The 10,551-nt window shown below is 37.2% G+C and overlaps 3 protein-coding genes and 1 long non-coding RNA gene across 7 annotated transcripts in view; 1 reads left to right on the forward strand and 3 right to left on the reverse strand.

The window, feature by feature from the left end:
• Positions 1–1,502: 1,502 nt before the first annotated feature.
• Positions 1,503–5,877, reverse strand: LOC111441508. 4 transcript variants are annotated; one of them, XR_002710172.1, is made up of 6 exons: positions 5,709–5,877; positions 5,558–5,609; positions 3,138–3,288; positions 2,133–2,261; positions 1,970–1,999; positions 1,503–1,846 (listed from the first exon to the last, which is right to left on the reverse strand). It is a non-coding gene; the product is annotated as an uncharacterized LOC111441508 (long non-coding RNA). The 4 variants fall into 4 exon arrangements; XR_002710171.1 differs by lacking the exon at positions 1,970–1,999; XR_002710169.1 differs by lacking the exon at positions 1,970–1,999 and having other exon boundaries at positions 1,503–1,898.
• A 751-nt stretch (positions 5,878–6,628) lies between these two features.
• Positions 6,629–7,475, forward strand: LOC111441505 (dirigent protein 22-like). Its single transcript, XM_023078533.1, has one exon. The coding sequence runs from the start codon at positions 6,711–6,713 to the stop codon at positions 7,290–7,292; it is 582 nt and encodes a 193-aa protein (XP_022934301.1). The 5' UTR covers positions 6,629–6,710; the 3' UTR covers positions 7,293–7,475.
• A 137-nt stretch (positions 7,476–7,612) lies between these two features.
• Positions 7,613–8,930, reverse strand: LOC111441507 (60S ribosomal protein L21-1-like). Its single transcript, XM_023078535.1, has 2 exons — positions 8,632–8,930; positions 7,613–8,032 (listed from the first exon to the last, which is right to left on the reverse strand). The coding sequence occupies exons 1-2, from the start codon at positions 8,866–8,868 to the stop codon at positions 7,775–7,777; spliced, it is 495 nt and encodes a 164-aa protein (XP_022934303.1). The 5' UTR covers positions 8,869–8,930; the 3' UTR covers positions 7,613–7,774.
• Positions 8,931–9,835: 905 nt separating this feature from the next.
• Positions 9,836–10,551, reverse strand: part of LOC111441506 (60S ribosomal protein L21-1) — a 5,239-nt gene continuing 4,523 nt past the window's right edge. The window contains exon 3 of the mRNA XM_023078534.1: positions 9,836–10,251. Within this exon, the coding sequence (XP_022934302.1) occupies positions 9,994–10,251 (258 nt within the window). The 3' untranslated portion in view covers positions 9,836–9,993. The remainder of the gene's footprint in view (positions 10,252–10,551) is intronic.

A 10,551-nucleotide genomic window follows, 5' to 3' on the forward strand; every position in this document is an offset into this window, starting at 1 on the left:
GGGGGGGGGGGGGGGGGCAAGAAAAAGGAAAGAAAAGGAAAGGAAGGAATCTACATGAATGTGTTGAATGGAAGAAGGAGAAGCATAAATTTGAAGTGAATAAGTAGATCATGTGGGGTTTTTGGAGTGCTGAGGGGTGGGGGGGCCATAGCCAAGCTCATAGCTTGCCAAAGATATTGGAATATATGGGCTGTGATTTTAGATTGGAAATATTGAGGTAGTGGGATGGGAATGAATGGAGGGTCGAAGCTGGCATGGGTCACTTCTAAGTGTACATGTTCCTTAAAAACACACATATTTGTCAGCTAACTACTTTTTAAGTGTCCCGCAACACGAATCTATTACGATCCGACTCGAAACGCTCGCTTCGTGAGTGAGAGTGGATAGTGAGCTATATGAACAGATATACGTTTGGTAACCATTTTTACTTTATTTCTCGTTCGTTCGTTCTTTAGTTAAAGAACTTACACACTAAAAGGAAAGAAGAAGTTAAAGGGATTAAAAATGGCAAAAACAAGGTTGAATGAGGAAGAGAAAAAGGGGGGGAAAGGGATAAAGAGTGTCATGAATTTGGGCTCTACGAGGTCTTTTGAAACAACATGTGAACGTGTATGGTAGTTATGTCTGCCATCTTTGTTTTTCCATATTTTGTACTGCTGCTTTTGTGTCTCTCTCCCCAGAGAGAGAGAGAGAGGGAGGGAGAGAGAGAGAGAGAGAGGGCCATGGTTTTAATTTCCCATATCTTCATTTCAACAAATTTAATCAATCAAACCCTAATTGGCCCCATTGTTATCTAAGCCACCCCATGAACAAACCCTAATTCCGTGTTCAACGAAATCATTTATGATTACAACTATAATTGTAATGACCTGACTTTTTAGATTTGGAACGATTGCCTTTTCGGATGGATGGTTCTGTTAAAGGACTTTAACAAGTGTAATCTTCCAACTACGCAATGATTTTACCTTCCAAGCCAAAATTTGCACGGGTTTCTTTCCGTAGCTTAAACTCATGTCCAATCTTAAAGGTTTGTAATCTATCACATAAGATGGATCTACTATGTATTGTCATAACATGAACACGTGGAATACATTTTAAACTCTTGAAGTGCCGGTGCAAACCAAACAATAAGCTATCGATCTAACCCACTAATATGTCAAATGAACCAAGTATGACTTAATCATGACGACTCCAAAGTTAAATATGTTTGGCTTAGAACAATTCTATGTTGGGTAATCTCCTAGAAATCATGTGAGTGACGACAAAACAATGATCTGTGTTAGTTTGTGAGGATAATCTTCTCTCTTAGAAATAGTTCAAGTCAAGTAAGTAGCGTGGTCATGAGGTATCAAATATGGATTTCAAATGATAGTATGAATAGTATAGAAAAAAAATGACACCATACGAGTTCAAGCTACCACATATCCTTTTAAATCAATTACTAAATTTAACAACTTCAATTGTGACAGATGGTAGAAACTATCAAGCTAGTACGGTAGGGGTAAAGAAAATTTTCGATAGAGTGGTGAAATACATAGAGATCATAAATAACAACGACTAAGACCAAATCTATAAGTTAACCCACAAAAAGTGAAAAGAATTGTGTGTTTAATTAGATGAGTAGAAGCATTGGAAGAGGCAAAGGATGAGATATTTTGACAAACATTGATAATTGCCTACTTTTTGAGGACAAGTGTGTGTGGTTTCCAGTTTGATTCTGAGAGCAACCATACTTCACTTTTTCTTCTCTTTTTCTTAAACCTCTGACAATCTCATTTCATTTGAGCAATCAAATGAAAAATAATCCAATAATAATTTGCTTTGAGTTTTGGTTCAATGTATTGTCCTACAAATATAAGAATCTCGTAGTTATTGCCAAAGACAAGATTGAAATGAGCCTGCAAATGTAGAAAGCAGAGTCAATAAACTAATTGAATCCAAACTGAGTCACTGCCACTTCTGGCTGTACCTAAAAGCATAGCCCTCCCCCTTTCTTTTGCTGTGCCAATTGGTGGCGCCCCGCCCCCCACACACCCACACACACAGCTTAGCTTAATCAGTGAAACATAAAATGTACCAAAAGTGAAGTTGAAACTGTCTACAAGGACACAAGACAAGATATGCTAACTTACAGGTGCCACTGTACATCCCTCCCTCCTGCGCACTTTGTGAATTTTAAGGTACCTCGAGTGCTGGAAAGGAGACAGCCAGCCAGGCCCTTCCTTCACAACACTTGTGGAAAGTGTGGATTAGCTTGAATCCTGAGCCACATAATGGTAGAAGAGACTCAGTTTCATCATGTTCCTGGTTTAGCAGCAATCATAGCACAATCTAGAGTCTAGGCTAGCCAGCTCTAAAACTACAGTCCTTTCTTTTTCTTTTTGGAAAGGAAACAGAAACGATTCCTTTCAAAAATACAAAAGAACAGTGGAATGATCAGGTTATCTAGATGGAGCAGGAGAGAAACGAAGCATTACTTATAAGGGTGTAGAAACCTTTTCTTAGTAAACGCGTCTTAAACCTGTGAGGCTGACGACGATATGTAATGGACTTAAGCGGACAATATCTACTAGCAGTAGGCTTGGGTTGTTACATCTTTCCTTCTAGCTCGTCCTTCTTTTAGCTAACCGTTCACTCCCAAGGGGACAAAACTCACACTTTTCTAAAACTACAATCTGAAATCTCCATCTAGAATCTGATATGAACTTTATATAGTTCTCAATAAAATTGAATAACAGTCCTAAATCAGAAGTACGAAACTTTGTTGAAAAAAAAAAATAAGAATCAACTTATTGCAATTCATTGATTATATTTCCCAGTTATTCTTGCCTTGTTTCAGTACAGATCCTAGAAACTTATTGGGAAAGTGTTTGGTTTCTGTAAACATCAATGAGGGAAGAAGTGCCTTGATAAACTACTACATATATCACATTACACTCATTATCATCAACAACGTTATGATTTGCATATAATATTGCTTAACGGGTACTCTGCAATTTACATATATGGGTAGGTGTCTTCACAGAAGCAAGCACAAATCAGACGCTCTAAATCTATAGCCAAAGATGAATTTGCAAAATTTCCAAAAGGAAAAAAGAGAGAAAAAGGAAAAGATTCCTTGCTTGAAATTATGTGACCTGTGAAATCATTGAGTCCTTTGTTGCTAAGTTCGAGAAGTGTGGCTGTCTTCATTTCTTTGAGTGAGAAGTGAAACTCCATCATGAGAAGCACTTGAGGAGGCATAGTAGGATGTTACAGTGAGTTCAGCAAATCATGGAAGAGCAAAACCTGCATACAACAGACAATTATAATCACCCTCAGCTACACTAACAGGTAAGGTTAGTGGATGCTGACATTTGACCAGATAAACTAATGCATCCACCTTAGCATAGTATCTTTCCGAACTCTGCGAGATATCTAAGCCCTCCTAGGACAAAGACCTTGAACTTGATCTTACCAATACTCAACTCCTCTGAAGTTGGATGTACGGTCGGCTGGTGTTGAACTAATTTAAACAAGGTCGTTTTGCCAGCATTGTCGAACTCTAAGAAAAGGATCTAGGCCTCCTTTTGCCACAACCCAAGGCATGCAAGAACTCCATAGAACTAATCAACCAAAAAAAATTCTGACTTCCGGGCGAATGCAAGCCAAAAATGATCTAATAAAGCTGCAAATTCTACCGTAAACCCACCAGATCGAGCATGCTCGTATACAGACTTCATAGACGAATAAGTTCTTCCTTTCAGGAGTGTAACAACCCAAACTCACCGCTAGCAGATATTGTCCTCTTTGGGCTTTTCCTTTGGGACTTCCCCTCAAAGTTTTAAAACGCGTCCACCAATGTGCAGCTCTTTCCTTCTCCAACCAAGGTGGGATCTCACAAGGAGTTTCACAAATCCTTGAACCTAGAGATAGCAACTATTACCTTCCCAAGAATCACGTCAAAAAGCATTCTTTCTACTACCTACCCGATTGTAGAAAAAACTTCATATGAAGTCCTTGCACTTGATAATTTTCCACTAAGGATTTCTTGAACACCCTTTCTTCATCGTATTTGTAGACCATCCACGTACATCCTCTCTACATATACTAGCAACCACTCCATGCCATAGTTTATTTGATTCATAAGAATTCCATAACCGTTGGTCAACAAAGCTTCATTCGTATTTCTTTTTATTTGATAGGAAGACAACCATTTTCATGTGGAGAATGAAATAACAAGAAAAGGCGGGTGCTAAAATTCAAGCCCGAGACCATGAAAGATTGCAAACAATTCTCCATTTGGGACAAAGGTTGCTATCACCGTAAAACTGTTAAAAAGGAGAATTAATGGAATGGCCCAGATCCACCGCTAGCAAATATTGTCCTCTTTAGACTTTTCCTTTTGGACTTCCCCTCAAGGCTTTAAAACGCATCTGCTAGGAAAAAGTTTCCACACCCTTATAAAGGGTGTTTCGTTCTCCTCCCGAACCAATGTGAGATATCAAATTAAATTCATACCACTTAAAAGATCAGTACAAAAAAAACAGTCTGAAGAAACATTATCTATGGCATTTTATGTATTTTTCTTTGTAATCAAAGACATCAAAAGAAAGTTCTGATTAGTTGGAGCCAAAGGACCTTCCTATTTTGAGTTAAACTAGACGCAAGAGAGGAGATTCAAACCTCTAACCTCTAACCTCTTGGTCGATAGTACATATTTTGTACTAGTTGAGCTATACTTATATTGGTACCAAACCAAACATCTTAAAAAACAACTCCAAACAGAACTCGCAAACTCACACCTCCAAAGAATATGATACAGTTTTTCCTCAGCCTTTCCGACAAAGAATGCAACAAAACGGGTCAACTAACAAGGAAAACTTCCTCAAAAGCTGATCTAAAGTGTTAACTTGTCCGTGCAAAACTTTCCAAGCAAGGAATTTAACCTCCTTTGGAATCTTTATCCTCCAAATAGGGGAAAAAAACAGACTCACTAATGGAAGAATGGTCCAGCACACAAAAGAAGAAGAACTTACAAGAAAACTCATCCAAAGAGTTTGGATTCCAAACACGACCATCCCCAATCCTAAAACCAATCTCCCCAATCAGAGACAACGAATGACAGAAGTCAAAAGGAAAGGAAACAGAGCTCCCCGACCAAACCAGGAAATCAGCCACCAAACAATTTTTAAATGAGGGCCAATGATAGAGACGAAGAAACATAGAGCAGAGTGTCTATCTCCCACCCACTGATTCTCTCAGGAATGTGTTTCCTTCCCCTCCCACACAACACAATGGACAAGGTGACAGAAAGAAGGGAGCTCATCAATGCTCACAAAGGCGCATAAATTAAGTTAACTAGAATTGTCCAATCTCTAATAGGAGGAACTGCATTGAATTAAACTCCGAAATTATGGATCCAGAAACGTTCATCAACTACTCTACAGAAGATTAATTTAAAGAACCCAATATAGAGTTCACATTTATCACAACACAATAAAAAACCTAAAAGCATTCATTAAATTCATCTTTCCTTGAACAAAACAAACAAAAAATTAGAAAGAGAGAAGCTCACCACTGCGGTGATATCATGGAGAACAGAATTGATTCCCCCATTCACTTTTAACCTGAATCAAAACACACCAAACTCAAACATGAATCCCAAAACCAAAATAAAAGTGACTATTAGAAGCTGATTAAATAGAAGAAGAAGAAGAAGCAATTACAGTGTCGGGTTTAAGAAGAGAAAAGGCAAAGAGGTGATCCGAGCCCTGGATTCATGGTGGTTTCATGGAACTTAAGACCTCTCTAATACCCATATGTGGACCGAAGCGCGCTCTGAACATCTTCGTTCTGCAACAAATTCCCGGGTTTCGCCTTCGGTGGGCTAAATCCAACGACCAAATTTAAAAATTAAATAAATAAATAATCATCTGTACGCAAAATTTTAAAATTAAAATCAATTTAAAAAAAAAAACTATTTTTTAGTTTTCAAACCTTAACTTAATTTTTAATTAAATAATATATATATATATATTCTAAAATTAAATAATTAGAAGACCAATTATATTTTTTGTTTTTTTAAAGAAATAGTTTTTTTTCTTTTTGGAATTATTGTACCATTTTTTAAATTATATAATTTTTGCGTTTTGAAATTATAAAAAATATATATATATCACCCGATATAATTGGAATGTATTACTTTTCCTTGACGACAAAGACGTCTTTAAATGATAAGGTGCACTAAATTTTAACTCATTTTTTTATACCTGAAATCGAGCATAACTTAATTTGTTAAATTATAAATAATCAATAAAAAAAAAATTAGAAATTCAAATCCTATAAATATATAGCATGATATTTTAAGTTATCATTTAGATTCATCATTAGTATATGGTCATCATTAGTATATGGTCCTATAATGAATAAAGATTAATTACTTGAGACCTAAGAATCTTAAATATATATAATTTTTCGATACTCATTTTGTCAAAAAAAAATTATAATTGAAAGGGGGAAAACATACTTGAAGGTCACTAGTTTCAAAGTCATGTTCCACTCAATTAATTAGTCCTTTAGTGTTCTTTTTTTTTTAATTTGAGGTCCAACAACAAATGCCCGTCCACTAGAGCTTTTGCTTTTTTTTCTCCACTTCTACTTCATTGACTTCATGAATAAAACCAGAGACTCGGACTCCGGATTCTCATCGCCATACCCCATTTCCTTCCATGGCTCCTACTTTCATCGCGAATCGCTCTGCCGCCGTCGCGGCTGCCGTTTTCTTCTCTCTCTTCCTTACCTCTGCCTTCGCCGCGGCGGAGCCCGTTCTGTCGCTGGAAAAGCTCGGGCTCCGGCGACGGGAGAAGCTGAGCCACCTCCACTTCTACTTCCACGACATCGTCAGTGGACGGAACCCCACAGCAGTGCCAGTCGTCTTGCCGCCTCAGGCCAACGCCTCACGGTCTTTATTCGGCATGGTGGTCATGACGGACGATCCGCTAACAGAGCGGCCGGAAATTGGGTCGAAATTGCTGGGAAGAGTTCAAGGGTTTTATGCCTCGGCGTCGCAAACGGAACTTGGGTTCTTAATGGTTATGAATTTTGCGTTTGTGGAAGGGAAGTACAATGGGAGTTATTTGAGCATTTTGGGGCGGAATACGGTTATGTCTCCAGTCAGAGAGATGCCGGTCGTCGGCGGCGGTGGCCTTTTCCGATTTGCTCGCGGGTATGCTCAGGCGAAGACTTACACGGTGAATTACAGCACCGGTGATGCCGTTGTGGAGTATAACGTCTATGTCTTCCACTACTAGAAAAGTGTTTGGGGATTTTACCTTTTTTTTGTGTTATTTGAGTGAATGTTAGTCACCTAAGTTATTGTGTTCGGTTGACATGTCTGTTATCACATGAGAGCGTTCTTTTGCTTCTATATATTATCACCTTTTTCTATTATCACCAATAAATACTCACTCAGTATTAAGTCATTCATAGCATTACAATACCTTCTCAATTCATTCTAGACTGGTTATTCATCACAATTTTAGTTTGCGATGTTTTTGGAAGCCCTCTAAATGTATTTTACAAAGAGCCAACAAGAAATTTTACCAATAACAGGCAGGTTCTGATTCTTTGAAATAACTCAATGAATTTAGTACAGGAGGAACAAATGACCAAAACTACACAAATGCCCCATTCGTCTAAAAAGAGATCAGCTGTATTACAATCACTATCCAAGAAGTTCAAATACATACCTCAAAAAAACAGCCAAACAAGACAAGGTTGAAAGAAAGAAGTTCTAATAACCACCCTTGAGATCATTGACGACATCGTATGGAATGGGAGTCACAGTCTCCATTAAAGCACCTTCAACCATGAACCCTGGTTTGGGGCCTTCTGGTTGCCTCTTGGTGCAAATGACTTCACCTTTGGCCTTGGCTTCAGCCTTCAGTTGATCATTCTTCACCTTCCTCAAACGGAACTCCTCGGTGCACCGTGAGGGCTGCACGTGCTCAACCCGGACATGGATTCTCTTCCTTATGATTCTGTTGCCCACCTGAAAATTTTAATATAGAACATCAGAACACAAGTGGGTTTGAAAAATGCTTGAATCACAATCAAATAACAGAGGCTACAACTTCGTTTAGATGACTGGATAATCATACAGATACCCTATAATGATAAGCCTTTTACATCCAAAAACCTAATCGATTGATGAACACTACCCACCCTAAGGCAGATAGGGCACAAAACATTCAACTCTTCAAATGCATATGCAATAACCGATTATTAACAAACAAATCTGACATGAATTCAAATTCCAGCAGCATCAATCAGCAAAAAGAAAAAAAAAGAAAAAAATGGCCATAGTTACGCAAAGCATTCGACTATCAAAAGCCACGCTATATCCGAAACAACAACTGAATGAGTTGCTAAACAAATTAACAGATGCATATTCAACATTCTCTGAACAAGTCAACAGCAAGCAGAAACTGAATAGACAGAACAGAGTCCATAAATCCAGCCTAAACCTAAATCACCAAATTCATAGATATTCCAATAATACAAAGTAGAATCAACACCAGAACAGATCGAATAAAAGAACGGAAAACAGAACCAATACAATCATAAGTGAAAACGGAAACAGAAATCGACCTGCTTGTTGATCTCAACACCGATCGCGCGCTTGGTAACGTTCCATACACGACCGGTACGGCCATGGTAGAATTTATGCGGCATTCCTTTGTGGACGGCGCCATTCACTTTGACGTCAACATAGTCGCCGATCTTGAAGGTCCTCAAATATGTAGTTAAAGCAATGTAACCCTTCTTCCTGAAAGGCCTCGCGAAGAGATCTCTGGTACGGGATCTAAGTCCATGGCCAGCCGGCATCTTCTTACTAGTACAAAGTAAAACTCACTCCTACTCACGATCTGAAGAAAAAAGAACAAGGAAGCAAGGTTTTGGGCATTTATATAGTGCGAATTCTAGGGTTTTGGGTTTATTTTCAATTCGCCGAATCAAAGTGGGCCGTCCGGTGACATTTAGTCTTCGTTTTAATAGGAAACTATCCCAAATCGGTCCATCTTTGAAACATATTTGCACTTTTACCATGAATTTTAGGTTTAGTTTTCATTTCAACCCCAAATTTTGTGGTATTATTTTTTACTTGGCCCCCCAAGTTAAATAATGTTGAATTTTTACTACGACTTTGGTTTTTACTGCTCAAATTTTTCAACAATGGTCACTTTTTATCTTTAATGTTAGTGAAAACTAATTTTAATTCGTTTCAATCACGTAATAAAAGAAAATTCAAAAACCAAAATTAAGTATTTAGTGAAAAACATAGATTAAAAGTAAATTATAAGGCATGATTATATATAATTACCACTATTTGTTTAGGAATATATAAAAAGTAATATATCTTTAATACATATTTAAGAATGCATTATATTATACATGAAACATAAATCAAAAACTACACAAAAAATATCAATAATAAATATGTTTCATTAATGTGAACATAATAGCAATAAATTAGTGGAACGAGAAAATTAAAAAAAACAAAAAACAAATGAAGCAAAATTGAAAGAGTTTTTTTTTTTCACATAAATTCGAAGCCCGTAAAAAATTACACTAGAAATCACCATATCAAAATCCACCTCAATTAGTGAAATATAATTCTAAAAAATTTTCAATACAATCAGAAAGAACATAGCTTAAAAGATCTCTAATGACAAACAAAGAACATTACATAGAAATTTAAATAGTAATAAGGAAAACTAAATAATGAACATCAAATGAAGCAGCTACTACCATCTGAAAGGAAGATTCATGGGCAAACAAAACAAAAGAATCAGAAAAAACATAGAGCAACAAAATTACTTTAAGTGAGCTGAAACTACATTAGTTTACTCAAAAGCTTAGGGCTGAAAATTTTCGATAGAAAAGTTTAGCATCCAAAAAAATTTAGGGGCACAAGGAGTAAATTGCAACAATATCCAAGAAAAGGAAATACTAATAGCCACCCTTGAGATCGTTAACCACATCGTATGGAATGGGTGTAACGGTCTCCATTAAAGCACCTTCAACCATGAACCCTGGTTTGGGGCCTTCTGGTTGCCTCTTGGTACAAATGACTTCACCTTTAGCCTTAGCTTCGGCCTTCAGTTGATCGTTCTTCACCTTCCTCAAACGGAACTCCTCGGCACACCGTGAGGGCTGCACGTGCTCAACTCGGACATGGATTCTTTTCCTTATGATTCTGTTGCCCACCTGAAAATTTTAATATAGAACATTAGAAGACCCTGTAAGTGGGTTTATATTGATTGATTGAAACATAATCAAATAACAGAGTTACAATTGTGTTCAAATGACTGGAAAATCATCAAAATACCTTGTAATGATAACCCTTTACAGCCAAAAACTAAATCGATTTATAAACACCACCCTAAGGCAGATATAGCTCAAAACATTCGACTCTTCAAATGCTTGAGATGACCGATTATTTACAAACAAGTCTAATATGAATTCAAATACCAGCAACATCAATCAGCAAAAAAAAAAAAAAAAAAA

The sequence above is a fragment of the Cucurbita moschata genome, unplaced genomic scaffold (genome assembly GCF_002738365.1).
Source record: "Cucurbita moschata cultivar Rifu unplaced genomic scaffold, Cmos_1.0 Cmo_Scf00004, whole genome shotgun sequence".
NCBI lineage: Eukaryota > Viridiplantae > Streptophyta > Magnoliopsida > Cucurbitales > Cucurbitaceae > Cucurbita > Cucurbita moschata.

Bases quoted from the DNA above. Each gene is read 5' to 3' on its own strand.
- LOC111441505 (XM_023078533.1), top strand. From the start codon at position 6,711: ATGGCTCCTACTTTCATCGCGAATCGCTCTGCCGCCGTCGCGGCTGCC.
- LOC111441507 (XM_023078535.1), bottom strand. From the start codon at position 8,868: ATGCCGGCTGGCCATGGACTTAGATCCCGTACCAGAGATCTCTTCGCG. The intron at 8,033-8,631 runs GTCGATTTCTGT...TAAAATTTTCAG, and splicing joins GTGTTGAGATCAACAAGCAG to GTGGGCAACAGAATCATAAG.